This window comes from Bombina bombina, chromosome 2 (assembly GCF_027579735.1).
Source record: "Bombina bombina isolate aBomBom1 chromosome 2, aBomBom1.pri, whole genome shotgun sequence".
Taxonomy (NCBI): Eukaryota; Metazoa; Chordata; class Amphibia; order Anura; family Bombinatoridae; genus Bombina; species Bombina bombina.
In genome coordinates, this window is record NC_069500.1 from 763,311,366 (window position 1) to 763,334,688 (window position 23,323).

General features: G+C 38.1%; 1 protein-coding gene across 1 annotated transcript in view; it reads left to right on the top strand.

The window, feature by feature from the left end:
• The first annotated feature begins 640 nt into the window (after positions 1-640).
• The window catches only part of CPAMD8 (C3 and PZP like alpha-2-macroglobulin domain containing 8), a 276,510-nt gene continuing 253,827 nt past the window's right edge, over positions 641-23,323 (top strand). Inside the window, exon 1 of the mRNA XM_053702891.1 lies at positions 641-1,314. Coding sequence (XP_053558866.1) covers positions 1,247-1,314 — 68 coding nt within the window. The 5' untranslated portion in view covers positions 641-1,246. The remainder of the gene's footprint in view (positions 1,315-23,323) is intronic.

Here is a 23,323-nt window from a genome sequence, read left to right on the forward strand (position 1 = left end):
ATAGATATTATATAGATGATAGATAATAGATTGATATTGATAGATAGTTAGATAGATAAATAGATATAGATAGATGGTCGATAATAGATACATAGAATGATAGATGATAGATAGATAGATAATAGATAGATAGATAGATAATAGATTGATAGAGAGATATAGATAAATAGATAAATATATAATAGATAGAGATTGATAATAGATAGAAAGATAAATAGAAAGATAGATTAGATAGATCTAGATAGATAGACAGTTTACAACCTAAAACTCAACTATTCCAGGATTTCAGGCTTCAAACTTGGTAATGATCAGTAAATACTTCAAAAAAATAATTCTCCTTGACTACATAGTTCTCTTCCCCAGACTGTAACCCAGAAGATGTGTGCAGAAAACAGGGAGAAAGATAAACACAAGTGGATGAAAGGCTTGAATTCTCCAGGGGGCTATTTAAATATCCACATCTTCCCCCTTTCCCTGCCTAAGGTCATTCATTGAAAGCAGAAGGGGAGGGGAAGAAGGAGTCTGACATATATCTTAGGCTAAAGGGTCTGTTACAAGTGATTTATATGGTCTTGCCCCCTCCCTCTCATCCCTCCTAACATAGCTACCCCTCCCTGGTATGGGGCTTGGCTGGTGACACCACCTCCCCAGATTCCGCCTAAGCTAAAGAGCTCACACATTTATAAAAGTCTGCTTGTTGTACAGGGCTAATACTCAGGGCTTGGAGCTGTTTATACATGAAAAAGCAAAGGATGGAAAGGAGTAAGAGAGAGGAAAACACAGAAAGACATAGAATCTGTAAATAAGATAGAGTAAGGGCACAGGGAGAAATAAGAGAAATACCATGGGGCCAGTGTTGAAAGTGAAGGAATGAGGAGAGGGAAATTTGGCAAGAGGAAGACTAAAGAACTGAGTAGAAATGTACAGAAAAGGTTAGGTGAAGAGAGAGGGAATTATACTAACTGTGGAAACGGAGCATAGAGGATGGTACAGGTAAAGTAAAGCTGTGGGAGGGACGGACTGGTTTATACATTGAATGCTTTAAGTTCTTAGTAGTATAGAAGGACAAGTCAGAACAAGGGTTAAACTCCCTCCATACAAACAGAGGAAGGGGGGAGAGAGAGAGCAGAGCACACACTGCTCCTTCCACCCCCAGGGCACGCTCCCCCTCCTGTGCTGTGTTTGGAGAGGAAGACAGAGTTACCCCTCCAGGGGCACTGGCTGAAGTCTTGTTTGAGGACTGGACATGGTGAACATGCATTTTCTGTGGATTTTATGGATTTTGTGCAGCTTCTGCAGGGCACAGGATAGACAGTAAGTCATTACAAACGTTCTTTTATTGTTACTATGTGAATAATTCTTTACAGCTTTTGAGTGAGTGATGAGCATTCTTTGGCTTAGCCTAGTGATTTATTCATTGTGTTATAACATTCATGGTTATATAATGACAGGGCATGTTTGTATAGAAAATGGAGAGATTACGTTACAAGAATGAAAACATATGAGGTAGGCATACACATATCTGAGTGTATAGTCAATAAAAAGACGACTAGAAAACACATGCAAGGTGAAACACGGGCACAAAACCAACAAAAAACAACTGCTTAATGCTTGAAAGAAGGAATAGAAACTATAGCACATCTATCTGTAACATGACTATATATATATATATATATATATATATATATATATATATATATATATATATATATATATATTTATACATATGTGTGTGTGCTTTTATATTTATGTTTTGAATCTGTATCACACTATTATATATAATAGCAGTGTGTAACATTGTCCTTGTGCTTTTCATACTGAGATATGGTTTATATTAGCCTGTGCAAGCTTCTTTCCCTGTGAGTTAAAGGATGCACTCTTGATGAATATTCCTCTTTTGCCAGCTGCTCTGGAGACAGGAATGTTCTTATAAGAATGTTGCCTCTCCAAGTCAAATACTGGTAGTTTTCTGTCGCTGCACTTCTGGGTTTCTGCACATGTTGTTGCCCTTTATGTCAAACTGTTATATTTTTGTGTCACAGACTGATAACCTTATTTCAAACTGATGTGAAAACTTCATTATATATAATTATTTTTGTAAATGTCCTTTTCTCCTCAAGCTGTTTTTATTAAAATGCATAATATGCCCCTTTTAAGGATATTTAATTAGATTTTTTTGTGTCTATGTATTTATCTTACAAAAAATATCGTGAAACACAATATTGGATCTCGTTTAAGAGTTATTGTTTTTTTGTGTAAGGATCACTAAATAAAAAAGTAGTTGTGTGCATTCTAAAATATGTTTTTCAGGGTGAAATTTACCTGGAACATTTCAGGGGAATACACAGTATAAAATGAATATAGCTTATGTTTTCCTGGAGCCATTTCAGGTATAATATAATCAAACCAAATATTTGTTTATGGAGGTTCGTATGTGTGTTAATTCCTAAATTTGAGCTGAAAGGACAGGTAGTTTAAAAGTGGGAGCTATGAGCTAAAACAGCTTCTGCTAACACATAACTGGCCTCATTCTAGGGTTAACTGCATTCAATGTTCCCTTTGGCAACAAACAGGTTAAAATAAAAAAATAAATAATAAAAACATCCATTTGATTATCATTAGGAGCAGCCATCAGCTGTGGACAGATGAAAATACAATGTACCCAAAGCTATTTTTTGGTGACCAAGTCAGAGCTAAAGTGTCACTAGCATAAAGGATACTGTAAAGCACATTTCTCTAAATTCAATACAATTAAAAAAAAACTCTCCTGTAATATGAATTTCTACAGTTCCTATATTATTTGTCTGTGGAACTAATTTGCACAATCTTTTTTTTTTTTTAAAAAAAGATCAGTAATAATTTTTTTGAAAAATAAGTGGTTTTACAAAATGTTATTTTCTAACTTGTAAAAAAAAAGCATCACTTTGTGCTAGCTGCTATGTTATTAGTTATTGTACATCAATGGATCACATCAAACAGTTACAAGCTAAGACTTGTGTCTGCAGCTTCACTTAAACAGACACCCTGTGGCTATTCGTTTCCTAACCATATATCCTAGATGGCTTTTTGGCAGCTGAAGAGTTAACTTGTCTCCCCCCTTCTAGCTTTGAAGTGAGTGGATTTTGTTTGTCCTCTCCACCCTGGCTAATTACAGTAATCTGGTACTGATCTCTTGAGCGGAAGGATCTCCCTGAAGTTTTGAAACAATCTTCTAACAAATCCATCACTAGATGAATATATTTGTAAATGATACCTGGTTATTTTTCTGTACCATTAAAGGGATTTAAAAGAGCAAAATGTAAATGCGCAGTAATGTTTGCGCATTTCATTATTGCACCATTGCTTGTGTTTAACCCCTACAAATGAATTCAACTCATGAAGGGCCAGTTTACGAGTGGCGTGCTAAGAGTAACGCACAAGCGATATCTGGTTTATCGTGCCTGTTTTGCGTTCGTCGGAAGTAGCACGCGTATTACAAGTTGAAAGTAAATGTGTTCACTCACGGCAATTTAATTTAACCCCAGAGCTCTGGTTAACTGTTACGCTCGAATAAAAAGTGTCACAAAATGACACTGTTTATATATGTACATATGTATTTATTTATTAATATGTGTATATATGTTTTTACAGACATATATACACATATAAACACATAAATACAAATGTACACATATATAGACATATATACAGTATATAAGTGCATTGAAGCCCTTTGCAGTTAAAGGAATAGTCTAGTCGAGATTACACTTTCATGATTCAGATAGAGCATGCAATTTAAAGCAACTTTCGAATTTACTCCTATTATCAATTTTTCTTTGTTCTCTTGGAATCTTTATTTGAATGTAAGCTTAGAGGCCGGACCATTTTTGGTTCAGCACATGGGTAGCGCTTGCTGATTGGATGGCTACATTTAGACACCAATCAAAAGTGCTACCCAGGTTCTGAACCAAAAATGGGCAGGCTCCCATGCTTACATTCTTGCTTTTCCAAATAAAGATACAAAGCGAACAAAGAAAAATTGATAATAGCAGTAAAATAGAAAGTTGCTTAAAATTGCATGATCTATCTGAATCATGAAAGTGTAATTTTGACTAGACTATCCCTTTAAGTAGAGGAAAACATGTAAAAACATATTTATGTAATATTCATATTTAATAAATGTTTTAACTATGTATTTACTGTAAATATTTCACCTTCCATTGTTCTGCACATAGCAGAATATGTTCTATGTATATAAATAGATATTCCTATATATATATATATATATATATATATATATATATATATATATATATATATATATATATATATATATATATGTATATGTATAATCATATATATAATAAATATATAGATATATATTGTACCAAAATACCATCAGATATATGTAGAAATATGTATTTATGAATAAAAAGAACATTGTCTTCTATGTGAAGAACATTGGAATGTGAAATATTCATATTTTCATGTCGGGTTAGCGCACTTGATAATATGGGATCATGTTTGCACGCGAGTAGCGTGTCAGGTTTTTATCACTTTTTTTGCTCCATTGACTTCTATGGGGGAATACATAAACATGCATGTGATATTCTAACTTCAGCTTTTTTGTGTGCATCGAGCACACAAGCAATTTTTTTTTACTTTCAACTTGTAATACGTGCGCTGCCCCATGCGTGCAAAAAGCTTACTTCTAGCGGAGTTAGCTTGTGAGCAGGAGCACAGAATACTGCTCCACTCATAATCTAGCCCCAAATCAGCTTCAGTGCAGAAATGCACTACATGGAGATAGCTGAAAATATCTGGTGAAACAGATGTCTATAGTCACCAATCACCAGCTAGTTCCCAGTAGTGTAGGATATGTACATATTCTTTTTCAACAAAGGATACCAAGAGAACAAGGTGATTTTGAAAACAGACGTTAATTTAAAAGTGTCTTTAAATGGCATGCTCAGTCTGAATCATGCAAATGTAATTGTGACTTTTCTATCCCTTTTTAAAGACACTATGAGAATTTTCCTATAAAGTATATTTTTCATAATGAAGAAAGGTTGGTAGGATGAGTCTTTTATATTCAGGCCCGTCTGCCTTTGGTAAGGGGGAGAGGTACAGCCACCTGGGCACCCCAATGTCAGGGTTGAGGTTATGAGAAGGTACAGGGTACATCCTGTATTTAGTTTATGAAGAAGTGTTTATGGTATCTGGAGGTGTAATATACAGTGTCATTCTTTATATAGGTAACACTGAATGTCAGGACCGGGGTGGACCATACTGGGGACAGAGCATAAAGGGGATGGGAAATAAGGGCTCTTGGTTAAGGGACGCTATAAATTAGTCTTGTCCAGGGCCCCACAAATGCTAGGGTGGCCCTGCTTATATTCTAACAATAATATGATTTCTTTGTTTAGTGTGCATCATCACTAAAGTAGGACACCTTCACTTTTCCACTCAGCTTGTTTAAAACTATGAAGAACGGCTTTAGTTCAGGACTGTTCAACCTTTATCCTTGAGGCCTGAAGACAGACCAGGGTTTTGAGGTCTCCCTTTGTGAGGAAAAAATCAAAATGCCTGAGACACTAGTTATAGACCTAGTTACCATAGTTGCCAACAGTCCCTGATTTCCAGGGACAGTCCCTGGATTTTGTTGTATGTCCCTGGATTTTTTTTGTCCCTGGAAATGTCCCCGAAAATCTCTTTTGCACAATATTTGTTGTTTGCATATATATATATACACACATACACACACATACATATATACAGATAGATGATAAATAGATATAGTGTATTATTTAAATATAATTAATTCCTAATGGAATATTGTTATTATTATTGAATGGGTTCACATATTATTTGTCTTTCTAATTTTGATGCTGTGTTGTAAAAATAACCATATGCCCAGAATGTGTTTCAGAGACTGGGTAGGTGTAAGAGCTTGGTGCTGTAATCTGTATAATAAACTATGGATAAGTCTAAATTATACTATTACTATCAAATGGGTGTGTTTTGATTGCAGAACTGAGTGGGCGGAGCAGTTGAACAGTAGGTCGTCAATACTCCAGTAACCCGCTTTCTTGCTCTGCTGCAAAGTGTCCCTGGAATTTTTTTTGAAATGTTGGCAACTATGAGTTACTGTTTACAGAAACATTTCAGATATTTCCATTTATTCTACTCTGTCATACAGCAACACCAGTATATATTACACAGATATATATTTTATCTTTAATTGCAAAAGGAATAACCCATGTATAAATTAAACAGTCACAATCTATTAAAGGGACATTCAAATCAAATATTATATTATTATTAGTACTGTCATTATTTTGTTTATTTGTAATGTGCCAGTAGATTCCTCAGCAATATACAGGGGGTACAATAAAGAGACAAGACAGGGAAGGCAGCCTGGGCAGAATGCAGGGCCCTACTTTGTAGAGAGCTTATAATCTAGTGGAAATAGGAGACAAAATAACTAATGTGCAAGAGGATGCAATTTTTCCATTCTCAACGCTAGCTTACAATGTGTCTAACCCCTACAAAGCAATGCAGCTTCTACCCCTACAATCCCGACAAAGCATTGCAGTCAGCCAATCAGCAGTGACAATTGCACATAGCTGCCAATCACCAGTTATGCAATGGTTTTGGCTCCCACACAAATAATTACCTATGTGTTTAACTTCTTTATACATAGATTTTTTGCATATGTCCATTTAACTTATGTTTTTAAAGTGTAAGTCACACAGTTGAGATACCTCTATTATGTGTTAAACAAATCCCAGGTGGCATCTATTTAACCGTTTAACCTAAAATGCAAATATATAAATATTCCAGCTGTTAGTTAACAGTGCAAAGCTGTAAATCCCAAATTAGAAGTACTTACAATAAAAGCTTGGGTCCAGCAGTTAATACAAACTTTTTCTTTATAGAAATATAATTATAATAAAAATGATCTTAATGTTATATATATGGGAAACACACCCTAGTCTACTTTGTGTCATGTCATGACACTTGACCTTTAAAGTCGTCAATCCCCGGCCCAACATAATAACATTTATAAAACTACCTTACTTATATAAATAAGAGTTACACACAACTTTGGTATAAAATTGGCCGCAGCCATTTTATTAATAACATAAATTAAATATTAAATATAATAAAAAATCTTTAAACATTTTAAACAGAACATACCTGATGTTCTTAATTAACATTCAACATTAAAACATATTGCCAACTCCCCACAGCGGTGCTAGTTCCCAAACCCACAAAAACAAGATGGCCGTTATTCAAAAAACTGGACTCAACTATATCCACGTTGAGTCCGTACCAAGTACACCTCCACTTTAATATTGAACCCCTTGTCCCTATAATAAACCAGTTGCCCGCTCACCCCATGGAGAGGCAACTTCTTAAAATCCTCCAAATCACTTGGCCATATTGCTTAAAATATTTGTCTGGGAACTAGCACCCCCGCCTTGCTGCGACAAACACAAAACAAGGAAGGAACACAACAAATTCAAGAGAGGGAGGGAGGGAGCACTTTTTCACACAAATTTTCTTAACAAGCTGATGACAGATTCTCCTGCTCTTTTCTTGAGTACGCAGTAGCGCATGCTAACCCCGCCCATTACCCCTTATTAACCAATCAAAACAAACCAGGCCTATTCCTCCAACGGTCAAGGCCCCTTCCTGTTACTTCGCACTCCCAGGGGCTCCTTGACCTTTAAAGTCGTCAATCCCCGGCCCAACATAATAACATTTATAAAACTACCTTACTTATATAAATAAGAGTTACACACAACTATGGTATAAAATTGGCCGCAGCCATTTTATTAATAACATAAATAAAATATTAAATATAATAAAACATCTTTAAACATTTTAAACAGAACATACCTGATGTTCTTAATTAACATTCAACATTAAAACATATTGCCAATTCCCCACAGCGGTGCTAGTTCCCAAACTCACAAAAAACAAGATGGCCGTTATTCAAAAAACTGGACTTAACTATATCCACGTTGAGTCTGTACCAAGCACACCTCCACTTTAATAGGGAACCCCTTGTCCCTATAATAAACCAGTTGCCCGCTCACCCCATGGAGAGGCAACTTCTTAAAATCCTCCAAATCACTTGGCCATATTGCTTAAAATATTTGTTTGGGAACTAGCACCCCCGCCACCGACTGGTCTGCTCAAGCAGCCCAGTCCCGCCAAACCCAAATTTTTTTCCAAAGCTTCTTTTATATCAAACAAGAATAGCTGCAGCCCGAATTGATTAAAGTGAACACCATCTTTTAGAAAAAATTCCTCAGCCCCTTCAACTTCAAAATTTGGGTGAAAAACAACACCCCCCCCCAACCTTCTTACAAAAGAACTAATTATTTTATTAATTTTTTTACGGCTCCTTTCAAGCTTATCATAATCCCATGCTGATCTCCACACTAGACATGGAGTAATCTGTGACCAAATTATTTTTATCTCAGGATAAAGATCTTTAATATTGCCCAAATCTCTTTTTATTCTGACTAGTTCCTTCTGAGGAATAATACCCAAGTCATTCCCCCCAAATGCAACACTAAAACATCAGGGTGATTGAAAACCCTTCTGTACTCAACAAATACTGGAAACAAAAGCTCCCAACACATGCCCCTAATCCCAAACCATTTGACTTCCCATTGACCAACTGGACACCCGAGCTGCAGGCCGCCCATTTTCTTACTGGCCTCAGCATTGGCCCAATATATAAATGAATGCCCCATCACCCATACAATCCTCACACCTGAAAATACAAGAAATAAAAGAAAAAACATTCAGGATGCTATTAGCTCAGGCGTTCCCACAACATTCTCCCAATTTTTATTTATTTTAATTTTTTTTTAAACTCTCAAATCAGGCCTAACGTAAGATTTATAACGATTTGAACCCCATCTACCAATCTTTTTAACTATATCTTCCTTCAGACCTTGAATAGAAGCCTCAGTAGCGGCCCCTATACGGAATGAATGTGACCCAAATTCTAATGGATTAAAACCCAATAACCCAATTGATCCCTTCAAAATGGCTCTAAATTGATACATCTTACGAAGGCCGTATAGAGCCATAATGCATCATCACCTGACAAGGACATACCGCTGTCCCACTAGGGAACAGAACTATATTCTTGCCTTTTTTATAAATGTCAGTTTTACTACTCCTCAATAAAATTTCCACCCTATTCTCATCCCATATTACATCTTCTTTTTGTAAACCCCCAGAAACCCTCCTGCTAGGGCTTACTAATTCAGATATCCTGAAGGCCCCCGAAAAAGGCCAAAACAAAGGCCATTCGAAACAATGTTATTTCAAATGTTGATGAACAAATATAAGCCAGTACTACCCAAATCTTTTCCAGCAATGTAAATGTAATAGGCCTTCTCTTGTCTATATTCTTCGCCTTCTTTTTCAAACCCTTAAGGACCTGACGAACCCAAAAAACCTTTTTAATGTCACCCATACCCAATAAACGGAATCTAAAAGCTAAGGCAGCCAATCTTTTATCCATATTAGATGCTGACAAACCCAGAGTTCCCCAATGCCACATCCATTCCAATAAGCAACCTGTGACATCATCAGACCTTTCCTTAAGTTCAGCCTGACCTAACCACGTTTCCCATTCTCTCCAGACTGATACATAAGAAGACCAAGTACCTGGAGCCAAAGAATTCTTAATTAACTCAGCCAATCCTCCTCCCCAAGCTTCCATAATTGATCCGGGAAATTCGCTCCGACTGCATCTGCCTGAGGAGCAAGCTCCCGAAAACGGCTCCACTGTGAACGAGATAAAGCATCTGCTATCAAATTGCACTTACCCGGGATATGTTTAGCCCTGACAAAAACATTCATTCTCAAACATTTCAAAACCAGTACTCTCAATAAACGCAAAACTGACAATGAGGACGCAGATAACGAATTGATAGCAGAAACAACACCCATATTATATGTGTGGAATAATATAGATTTATTAACCAAATCATCCTCCCAAACAAATAAAGCTACCAATATCGGAAATAGTTCAAGAAATACTAAGTTTCGAGTTAAACCGAGCCCCACCCAATCCTGAGGCCACACGTCCGCACACCAGTGACCCTGAAAATAAGCCCCAAAACCAACACCACCAGCTGCATCAGTTACGAAATCCAACTCAACATTGGAGATCCGAGCTTCCATGAAGATCACAGCTCCATTACATTTTTTAAGGAACTCTAACCAAACCCTCAAATCATCTTTGTGTCCTTTTTTAACCCTCACAAAATGATGAGGCTTGTTTACACCAGATGTGGCCAATGACATTCTCCTAGAAAACACTCTCCCAATGGGAATAATTCTGCAAGCAAAATTTAATTTCCCCAACAGTGATTGCATTTCACGCAAAGTCACCTTACGAACACCAAGAAAACGCTGAATCATTTCAGACAAATCCACAATCTTTTCCATCGGCAACCTACATTACATCTTCTCCGAATCAATTGTGATCCCCAAAAAATTAAGGGCCGTAACTGGACCCTCAGATTTTTCCATTGCAATGGGAACCCCAAATTCAGATGCCATTAAATAAAAACAATCCCTCAACTTCAAACAAACATCCAACTCAGGAGGACCCACAAAAAGAAAGTCATCAAGGTAATGTACAATAGAAGAAAATCCTGACTTAACCTTAACTACCCATTCCAAAAATGAACTAAAACACTCAAACAATGAACAGGAAATGGAACACCCCATCGGAAGGCAAAGGTCCACATAAAAAACTCCATCAAAACAGCAACCCAAGAGATAGTGGGAAGAAGGATGAACCGGAAGCAAGTGAAAGGCTGCCTCTATATCAACCTTAGCCAGCCAAGCAAACTGACCCGCTTCCCTGACCATCTTAACCGCCAGGTCGAAAGATGCATAAGACACTGACGATAATTCCTACGGAATGCCATCATTCACAGACCCACCCTTTGGAAAAGACAAGTGATGAATAAGACGGAATTTACCCGGATCTTTCTTAGGGACCACACCCAAAGGTGAAAAAATGGGGGATTGGGGGAACTTTAAAAGGCCCTGCCATACGACCCAACGAAACCTCCTTCTCAAGTTTACTCTTAACAACATCTGGCCATTCCCTAGCTGACTTCAGATTGCCTCTATAATGAACAAATCCACCAGAAGATGGAATTTTAAAACCATACTCGAAACCATGAAACAATAACAACGCTTTCTCCCTAAAACCCTTTTGTTTAGCGTAAAGGGCGAGCCACAGCTCCATCCCGCTTAACCTCACTGGAGTTATTCCCTTTTTCAGACAACTCCTGGGTTTCACCCAATTTGTTCTTTTTGAAATACTTGGAGAATGTCTGAGCGCCCCCGCACCCTGAACACTCATGTCTGAATTTACAAGCAGATCCCCATTTGCAAATCTTTTCATTTAAAGCGAAGCAGAAACCTTTTTTAACTGTTGCCGATGACCCACTCTGAAGTGACCCGCCGGCTCCCCCATGAAAAGGCTGCGAAGACCTTAACGGGGTCATTATCTTGAGCCAAAGACCCATATCCCGATCATCCCACTTCAATTCAGGCTTAACCGACAAACGTTGCCTAAATTGTTCATCATAAACCCACCAAGCCATACCCCCATATGTTCTCTGAGCAGCAGCGACTTCATCTAAATAACAAAAAAGGGCCGCTCCATGGTCAGGAAACTTACCAGCAAATATGCTGGCATAAATAACAAAAGCTTGAAACCAATTAGTAAAGGTTTTAGGCAACTTTCTGTACCGTTTTTTCCTCTCCTCTTCCTCCTTCTTTGACGCATCTTTCTTTGAATCCTCAGGTATCTCAAAAGACTGGTCAAGAGGTAACAGAGAAAATAATTCAATAAATTCTCTCTTCCAAATCTTTTCCCTTAACTCAACCCTCAAGTGCATACCTAAAGGCCCAATAGAACACAAGCAAGACCTAGCCAAAGCCGTATCAGCAATTTTAAGTTCAGGGCCCCCCAACCCTTTATTCTCCACATTAACCACTTTTGACTGGGGCAATCCAACTGCTTGAACCTGTATAGCTGACCCTTCACCTTTAGTTCCCTCAACAGAACTCCCTACTGACACATTTTGCAATGCAGATCCCGGAGGAACCCAAGAATTGGCGACTCCTCCTGGAAATTTAGCACCTTCTAACTTAGCTAACAACTCCCTTAAACCCGCTACAACAGTTACTGATAAAGGATCAACATTCACCCCAACTTTTTCAACCCCATCATTCAATTCCATGGCACCAGATCCCCCATTACCTGTTCCAAGATCCTGAGCCGCAGTAGACTGACCCACTTGAGATGCAGCCGTGACCTTCTCCCTACTTTGGAACCCAGAAGTCCTAGGTTCCGTAATAGCCATCTCTTGTTGACTTCTTTCAGCCTGTAAAACAGAAACATGTGACAAACCCCCCGATGGTGCCCAAACACCAATACCCCTACTAGCCGTAGACATACCCAACCCACCATCATCCAAAACCCCCCTACCCTTCTTAGGAGCTGTAACTTCAGACACTTCCACCCTTGAGTCCCCATACCTCTTTTGCTGTCTACCTCTACATTGTATTCTCCTGTTCCCAGACCTGTTTGGACGTTGAACAGAATTAACCGAACTATTAAATGTATTGCTATGACTCCTTCTCAAATTCCCCTGATGGCCAAAATTAAAATTGTTGGCCGTACTCACCCCTGCTTCTTCTCCCCTCGAATTAGGACGTCCCGCCATCGGAACACCGTCCTCTATATCAAGCCTGATATTATCCGTCCAGGATTCCTGTAGGCCATAAGCTTCCCCACTCAGGCCGTCATTTCCCACCACCAGAAAACCCGGAGCATTCACAGGCCATGACCCCATCTCATTCCCTTCTAAAAGATAAACATCATTAGAAACAGGTAAATTTTCAACCACATCAACATTCCCTCCCCTCAAATTTCTTAACTCACCCATTAAAATTAAATCTCTCGATGCCCTAACTGCAGGCTTAAACTGGCAAAGAGAACCAACCGTACGAGGAGAAGGAGGTATAAAATCCTCCTCAGAAGAATCTAAATATAAGGTTAATTCCTCATCGCCAGTACAAGCTTCCGCATCAGGCTGATTCTCACTTACTTCAACCCCCTTAACTCTCTCATCTAATACTCGATAAGACTGCTCCTCAAAACTGCTACTAGGCCTCAAAACCTGGGCCGTCTTTGAAACTTTATGTACCTGCGCCTCAACCACCTGAGATAAAACAGACAAGCCTGGAACCCCTGACTCCCTACTATCCTCGCCCCTCTGTCTTTCTAATACACCTACTTACCTAACACTACTTACTTGCTCATTACTAACACCCGCTAAGCAAGGCCTCAACGAGCCGTCACCTTTATTAACTTGCCTCCTTCCTTTACTAGCCTCTTTCTGGACTAAATTGGCCGTCTTACCCTTAGGCAAAGAATCACCCTACTTTTCAGACACTCTCACTTGCTCTGGTATAGAAACACTGCTGCTGGATGGTATAGCAGGATGCCTGTTCTCCGCTTCAACATGCTGACTCCCAGAACCGGAACCTGTTCTCTTCTTCATGGTCGACTTTACCCCCAGACTGGGGCTGGATCTCCTACGGCCAGCGTTACTACCTTCAGAATCAGGATCCAGATGGACCGGAGGCCTAGAACGCCTTACCGGTCTAGGAGAAGCAGCCTCTTTATCCGCCCTCTCTCCGATATCCGGAACCAACAGTGGACGTAACTTCTCTTCGAGCCAGGTAGGGCCCCTTTTAACGGCTTCCACCTTAAGCTGCTCTAAAAGAGCATCAAACTGCGCCATAGCGAATAACTCAAACGACGAGCACTTTTTCACACAAATTTTCTTAACAAGCTGATGACAGATTCTCCCGCTCTTTTCTTAAGTACGCAGTAGCGTACCCCCGCCCATTACCCCTTATTAACCAATCAAAACAAACCAGGCCTATTCCTCCAACGGTCAAGGCCCCTTCCCGTTACTTCGCACTCCCAGGGGCTCCTATACTTTATAACAAATAAGGTTATAACTTTTCCTGGGTACATTTACACAGATGACCTGAGAATATGCATAATTTCTGCAGTTTATCATAGCTACATATGATGTACTTTTATTATGGACCTGTCATGTAAGTCCCTTGACCCCACTGAACTTACTATGGGCTAGATTACAAGTGGAGCGCTAAATATCGCTTTTGAGAAAGCAATATATGCGCTCCACTGAGTAATACCAGCACACGCTAACGTGCGCTGTTATTAAAAGTTAAATGCAATGCAAACATGACCTCCCATTCACATTGCTAGGAAGCATTGCCCTCACGAGAATGCGCTTCCATAGGCTCCAATGGGAGCCTTGTTCTCATGCCAGCATGTTCTCATGAGACACGGCATGAGAACCTAGTGCAGCAAACTGCGTAAATTGCGCAGTGATGGGCAGTAATTTTTAAATATATACTGTATGTATATGCTGATATATACTGTACACATATTAACACATACATATATGTATATAAGCATATACATAGATCTTTAAAGGGAACACACAGTCCCCTTAAACACCCCACACCAGCTGACTTTAGCCCTATATAACTGCTTTTTGCAGTTATTTTATTTCAAAATAAAGATGCTACTATATTTATTTTTTAATAAAAAATACACTACACAGTATTTTGTGGGCATTTAGTAGACATTTATAAAATTAACTAGAGATCTGATCTCTGGATCATTTTATAACCGAGCTTGCGGTAGCAATAACCAGTTAAATTTGTCCATTTGTGGGCAGGCGGGCAATAAATTAGTGCTTCACTTGTAATCTATCCCTTAATGTATAGTTATGTGACCACATATTTATGAGGATTGATCTGTATGCAGCTTCCATCTTGCATTGTCCCTTTATTCAAGTAGTGCCAAATGTTGTATTTTTGACATATATTTTTAATATTCCCTATGTATATTTTTCTACTTTATATATTTTGTATGTTTGATTGATATGTAGCATGCTTTTTGCTTTACTGTTAAAGGGAAATGAAACCAACACTTTCATGATTCAGATATAGCACCCAATTTTAAACAACTTTCAAATTCACTTCTATTATCAAATTTTCTTCTGTCTCTTGGTATCCTTTGCTGAAAAGCAGGTAGGAAATCACAGGAGCGTGCACGTGTCTGAGGGACTACATGGTAGTAATGTTATACATTTGTACGAGCACTAGATGTCAGCATTTTTTCCTGTCATGTAGTGCTCTAAACATCTACACGCTGCCTACCTAGGGTCTAACAAAGATTACCATGAGAACAATGCAAATTTGATAATAGAAGTCAATTGTAAACTTTTTAAAAACTGTAAGTTTTCTGTGAATCAATAAAGAAAAAAAATGTGATCCATGTCCCTTTAATCTTTGCATATTGTAAAAAATAAAATGGAAATCAGTGAGCTAATACGAGTCAAGCAGAAGCAACATCACTACTCCATGTCAAATATATATACATGTTACGGGTAAAGTCAGAAATCCGGGTAATCCTAGGATTTCCCGGGTAAACATTACCCAAGTGGCTGTGGGTAAAGCCTGATGTAATGTTATTCCCCCATCTACACTATTTTTTTTGTCTCTGCCTGGGGGTTTCAAGGAAGGCGCCCCGCCAATCCTATGTCATCCATCCCAAGGGAACCTTGGGGAATGAGGTTTACAACGCAGGGTTTTATCCCCCTTGAACCTCCGAGGCAGAGGCAAAAAAGATAGTGAAGATGGAGGAATTACAGTGCATCGTATATATGTTTGATGCCGTGACTTGACGCACTCTGACAAGATTATCATGTAACATTGGGCTTTACCCACAGCCGCTTGGGTAATGTCAGGTTTAGCCGGGTAATGCTAGGATTATCCAATTTCTTACTTTACCCGCAACATATAGGCTCGTAATTGGCAGAACACATAGAGGGACCAGTTGAGAGAGCCGACACCTACTCATAATAAGTAGTAATCAGAGTAACTTTCACATTCCTATATAGGATTTCTAATCTGGTAACGGCATGCATGCAATAACAATGTGTCAGACATAAGTGAATCCAATCATAGTACCGAGCCTGTACTCACGCCCTTATTCTGCCCAATGATCTTTGATATGCAGATAGAGGGTGGAGTTTATTGACGCAACTCTTCATGATTGGCGGGTTCGGTTTACTATGCAGTATTTAAGAGATGTCTGTGACATGCTCGGTTGTCCACACAAAATTGTGTAACATTGAGAAAGGCCAGTAACAGGGTGAAATGCGTTTGTTCTGTTTAAATACGGTCTGTACACTCCTGGCACCTGATGCCGACGTCTGCAGTTATCGGCCAGGAAACAGGGGTGTGTGCAACTGAGAGAGTAGTGTTTTTAAATGTGGTGGTTGGTATTGTAACAGGATTTCCTGTACATTTTACTTGTATAGATTAAAAGTTATTTTTTAATTATAGGTTTCAATTCTTAAAGGTAGAGTGCTAAACCCCTTTTCTTGTGCCCCATAATTCTCTTTTATTTTGTGGGGTAATTTGTTTTATATCTCTATATGTTCGCAGTTCCAGGTAGAGAGCATGCACTAACGTATGTGCTGTGAACTACGAATCACCCGCGCATGCACAATTTGTCAAACTCAAACCAACGACGTCACAAGCTTAGTGGTCCACCCATGCATGTGCAGTAAGTCCAACTCCAAACTAAAAAGAGATCTTCAATACTACTTCTGCGCAAGCGTAACATTTCTAGTCTAAATATTTAGGAAAAGCCATTGTTTTAACGTGAATGCATTTGACAACATTTGCAATTTGCATGTGATCGGGAGTGCACACTGAATATATGAATATGCTAATTTCTTGTGCAGTGATTGGTCAATATAGAATGGTCTAGATGCAACTTTTTTCTGGGCTGCGATTTGTGATGTGAATTCGGATTTAAAATGATATACAGTATTTTTAATAAGAAAGAAGCTTCATTTTATAGTGAACATAAATTCAATCTGCAGGTTTTTAGTTAATCTTTAAAATTATATATTTTTTATAGTTGCATTTTAGAAACTTTTGTAATCCTTTAAAGAGGGTTGTTCAATATGCGGCACCAAGCACGGCTATTGGATAAGAGGCGGAAAAATCACCTCTCAGCCAAATAGCGAAAATAGCGTTCTGCTGGTGGGCTGCCTTAGCAGCTCAGTGCGGCGATCGCTTGGAACAAATAAAGGAGCTTTTTTTTATACTTCATGAATGAAAGTCCTCTTTATTTGTTCCACTGGTAAATCCAAGAGTTTCACAAACGCTTGGATTTACCATCACTTTAAGGTATATTTGATAAGTGTAAAATGGCCTGTTAAAAAGTTTTATGGATTGTTATCTCGTAGAACTTTTCTACTCCATGTTAAAAATAGAGAAGAACACTTGTTACCAGAAGAAAACTTGTTATCCTTTATCAAGAACCCCCTGTGCCTAGTGGTGCAGGTTATCACCGTGATCATATTAATTAGAGGGCATGCAACCCCCTTATCTAAAAGAAGAACGTCCTCTTTCAAACCTCATAACCCTCTGTGGAAAGGAGAGCAAAACTAGATAGCAGTAAATTTGCATGCTATGTATGTGGCAGTGGTGAGCAGGTATCAATCAGATGCCACGATTGGCTGTTGGAGGCATCTCATGCAGCCCCTGACATCTCTATGGAATGTAAAACAATATAATAGTTTTTATCTGTAGAAAATGTATATCTTTTTCCCTAAAAGCTCCAATCAGCACTCAACTTTCTTGCTTGTTTTCCACAACCAATCAGGGAGGCCGTAACATACCATTCCAGTGTCAAAAGTGCTCAAAATACTCCAGCCCTATAGATGTGTACTAAAAAATACATTGCCATGTCCTTTCATTATTTATTTTGCTTTCCTTAGTTTAAATTCTTGAAAGAAAAAAAATGCTATAGTAACTTATATTTGGAAAACATCACTTTGCTTATTTTATTTATTTACTTGTATGGAAAAAAAAAATCTAAAAGGTGCTCACTAAGTAACTGCTCTCGGGATATGTACTCCTTTAAAGGGACATAATAATTCAAATAAATAGGTACTTACATCCCTATGAAAGAGTAGCATTTTGAGATTATTATTTGAATAAATATAAAGTAAAAGCTATTTAAATTTTAATTACCGTACCAGTGTCAGTGCTGCACTTACTAAAAATGTTCACTGATGTATAGGTACTTTTGAATACTGGTGTTTTGGCCTTCACAGAATATGTGTGTATCCAGTTGAAAACAGTAGTAACTTTTACTAGAAGCATTTCTTTTTCTAGTGGAAATATATTTAAAAAAAGCTTCTATTTAAAACTGAAATGCAGTCATTCACATTTCAATTTTGACCTTCCTAGCACAAATCAGACTACTACTGTGATGGGATACACATAGGGCCAAATTACGATTGGAGCACTACTTAGCGCTTCTGCTAGCGTGCTAACTGCACTAGAATTAAACTTTTTTTGTGCGTCGGGTTGTGCTCACATTACAAGTTGAAAGTGAAATGTTATCGCTTGCACGCTAAGCCAATGCGTGCAAAAAGCCGACGTTAAAATATTGCACACGTGATAACCTATTCCCCCATAGAAGTCAAAGGAGCAAAAAAGTGGGAAAAAACTAACACCCCACTCTCGTGCTAACCCGAACACATATTCTCAAGTGCGATAACCTGACATACATTTTTTAATAATTTCACATTCCAATGATCTTCACATAAAAAATATGTTCTATTTATTCATAAATACATATTTCTATATATATCTGATGGTGTTTTGGTACAATATACAGGGAGGCAGAATTATTAGGCAAGTTGTATTTTTGAGGATTAATTTTATTATTGAACAACAACCATGTTCTCAATGAACCCAAAAAACTCATTAATATCAAAGCTGAAAAGTTTTGGAAGTAGTTTTTAGTTTGTTTTTAGTTATAGCTATTTTAGGGGGATATCTGTGTGTGCAGGTGACTATTACTGTGCATAATTATTAGGCAACTTAACAAAAAACAAATATATACCCATTTCAATTATTTATTTTTACCAGTGAAACCAATATAACATCTCAACATTCACAAATATACATTTCTGACATTCAAAAACAAAACAAAAACAAATCAGTGACCAATATAGCCACCTTTCTTTGCAAGGACACTCAAAAGCCTGCCATCCATGGATTCTGTCAGTGTTTTGATCTGTTCACCATCAACATTGCGTGCAGCAGCAACCACAGCCTCCCAGACACTGTTCAGAGAGGTGTACTGTTTTCCCTCCTTGTAAATCTCACATTTGATGATGGACCACAGGTTCTCAATGGGGTTCAGATCAGGTGAACAAGGAGGCCATGTCATTAGATTTTCTTCTTTTATACCCTTTCTTGCCAGCCACGCTGTGGAGTACTTGGACGCGTGTGATGGAGCATTGTCCTGCATGAAAATCATGTTTTTCTTGAAGGATGCAGACTTCTTCCTGTACCACTGCTTGAAGAAGGTGTCTTCCAGAAACTGGCAGTAGGACTGGGAGTTGAGCTTGACTCCATCCTCAACCCGAAAAGGCCCCACAAGCTCATCTTTGATGATACCAGCCCAAACCAGTACTCCACCTCCACCTTGCTGGCGTCTGAGTCGGACTGGAGCTCTCTGCCCTTTACCAATCCAGCCACGGGCCCATCCATCTGGCCCATCAAGACTCACTCTCATTTCATCAGTCCATAAAACCTTAGAAAAATCAGTCTTGAGATATTTCTTGGCCCAGTCTTGACGTTTCAGCTTGTGTGTCTTGTTCAGTGATGGTCGTCTTTCAGCCTTTCTTACCTTGGCCATGTCTCTGAGTATTGCACACCTTGTGCTTTTGGGCACTCCAGTGATGTTGCAGCTCTGAAATATGGCCAAACTGGTGGCAAGTGGCATCTTGGCAGCTGCACGCTTGACTTTTCTCAGTTCATGGGCAGTTATTTTGCGCCTTGGTTTTTCCACACGCTTCTTGCGACCCTGTTAACTATTTTGAATGAAACGCTTGATTGTTCGATGATCACGCTTCAGAAGCTTTGCAATTTTAAGAGTGCTGCATCCCTCTGCAAGATATCTCACTATTTTTTACTTTTCTGAGCCTGTCAAGTCCTTCTTTTGACCCATTTTGCCAAAGGAAAGGAAGTTGCCTAATAATTATGCACACCTGATATAGGGTGTTGATGTCATTAGACCACACCCCTTCTCATTACAGAGATGCACATCACCTAATATGCTTAATTGGTAGTAGGCTTTCGAGCCTATACAGCTTGGAGTAAGACAACATGCATAAAGAGGATGATGTGGTCAAAATACTCATTTGCCTAATAATTCTGCACTCCCTGTATATCTAAACCTATTTATTTAAATGATTATACATAGGTACAGATATATACAGATATATATATAGGAATATCTATATAAAAATACATAGAACATATTTTCCTATGTGCAGAACATTGGAATATGAAAAATATACAGTAAATACATAGTTGAAACATTTATTAAAGGGACACTGAACACAAATTTTTTCTTTCGTGATTCAGATAGAGCATGCAATTTTAGGCAACTTTCTAATGTACTCCTATTATCAAATTTTCTTCGTTCTCTTGCTATCTCTATTTGAAAAAGAAGGCATCTAAGGCTAAGCTAAGGAGCCAGCCAATTTTTGGTTCAGACCCTGCATAGCACTTGTTTATTCGTGGGTGAATTTATCCACCATTCAGCAACAACCCAGGTTGTTCACCAAAAATGGGCCGGCATCTAAACTTACATTCTTGCTTTTAAAATAAAGATACCAAGAGAATTAAGAAAATTTGATAATAGGAGTAAATTACAAAGTTGCTTGAAATTGCATGCTCTATCTGAATCACAAAAGAAAATTTTATGTATATATGTCTGTAAATAAATATATACACATATAAATACATAAATACATATGTATAGAAATATATATATATTTATACATATACATATTTAGACATGTTTATGTATGTATCTCTATGTTAAAGCATTTTGCAGACCTTTTTTTCCTAACACCTGAGATCTCATATCTTTGAGCCTTTTGTATGCAATTTTTAAAAAAAAATAATTTTTATTAGATGTGTTACTATGAGTGTAACTCTACTTTGTAATGTATTGTTGATGTGTTTTGTGACACTTTTGTGAGGTTGCGGTAATCATTCTAGCGTAAATCAAAATTGCACTCATGCGTTCGCATTTACCTTCAACTTGTAATACTACCATTTACCTTCATACTTGTGCACAAACAAACCAGAAAACTTTTTATTGCTCCAGCGCAAACGATAGCACTCCACTTGTACTCTAGACCATAATCAGAAACGCACAATCAGTAATGTAGCAAGAACATTATCATGCAACAAGTGCAGCTAACTGCATTTCCTAAATCTGCTTTTGTTACACGTGCAATAAAATGTATCATCTGACAATATGGTCAGCTAGCATCAGTAGAAACTTTGACAGAAGCCATCCAAACAGACAATATACCTAAATGCTGGGTAAGACACTGAGTAGCTGAGTTGAGGATTTGAGGTAGATGTCATACAACCAAATTCCTGGCAAGGTGACTGTGAGAAAAATAATTTCAACAGTGGCTGCATTTGTAACCACAAGCAATCTTACACAGATAATGGTTTTACTTCATCATAAAAATAGCCACTACTGACAAAAGGAAGATTCCAAGAGACCTAGATCTTTTATGCAAAATCAAACAGTGTTTTTAAACAAAGTATTGGCACTAATAGAAGATTTAGTAAATTTCAATACACAAAATCTACATAGGCCCAAATTATGAGTGCAGTGGAATTTCATATGAAATAACTTGAAGATTCTCTTCCTGTTGGAAAATCATTCCTGTCAGCTCAAAAAAGCAATAAAGGGTTTATATTATTATTGGTATTATTATTATTATTGTCGTTGCTATTATTTTTAATAATAATAATAATAATAATAGTATTGTTATTATTAGAACCTTTTTTGTAGGTCAGCGATAATTTTTAAACTTAGAACAACTGTGTAACCTACAGCTTAAAGCCTTTGGGGCCAATTTATCAATGTGTGTCCGACATGATACGCTGTAGCGTATCATGTCCAACAGACATCGCTGAATGCTGACAGCATACGCTGTCGGCATTTAACATTGCACAAGCAGTTCACCAGAAGTGCTTGTGTAATGCCGCCCCCTGCAGATTCGCGGCTAATCGGCCGCTAGCAGGGGTTGTCAATCAGCCCTATCGTATAGGATCGGGCGGATTGCAGACCGCAGCCTCAGAGGCAGGGGACCAGTTATGGAGCAGCGGTCTTTAGACCGCTGCTTCATGCGGAAACAGGGGCATCAAGCTCTATTCGGAGCTTGATAATTCGACCCCAATATCTGCAATGGAAAAGCATTGCTGCAAGAAATATTGAAAAACAAATTAACCCTCAACACAATTAGTAAGTACTGTCAAATGTATGGAGGTAAAATCACCTCCTTGGCAATGTTTCCTTTAAACAATAAACCTCCTTACTCTGGATATATTTATATCAGACTGAGTGGTTGCACATATACTTGTTTAGGAGCCAGAAACAGTATCTGTAAATAAATAATAGAAATAAGTCCTGCACTCTCAGCCATGCCCTCTCTGTCAGTGTTTCCCATCACAAAAAATCTCAAATAACTACACATCTAATATTACCTCAATTGCATTACCCTGGTTCTCCTTGCAGCACCCATAAACCAGGTAACTCCCATTGTCTCCCACCCATAGCAACATTCTTCACTGAAAATAATTAACTTAAAGGGACACTCAGGTTGTATTAAATTTTCATTATTCAGATACAGCATGTAATTTTAAACAACTTTCCAATTTACTTCCATTAAAAAAAATGTTCACAGTATTTTATATTTACACTTTTTTTGAGTCACCAGCTCCTTCTGAGCATGTGCAAGAACTCAGACTATACGTATATGCATTTGTGATTGGCTGATTGCTATCACATGGTACAGGGGGAGTGGAAATATACATAACTTTGAAATGTATTAGAAAAGAATCTACTATTCATTTGAAATTCAGAGTAAATGCTACTGTATTGTCTTGTTATCTTGCATTTGTTGATTATGCAAATCTGCTGTGTTTACTGGTCCTTTAAAGGGACATGAAACCCAAACATTTTCTTTCATGATTCAGATAGAGAATACAATTTTAAATGCCATTTCTTGTTATCCTTTGCTGAAAGGTTTATCTAGGAAAG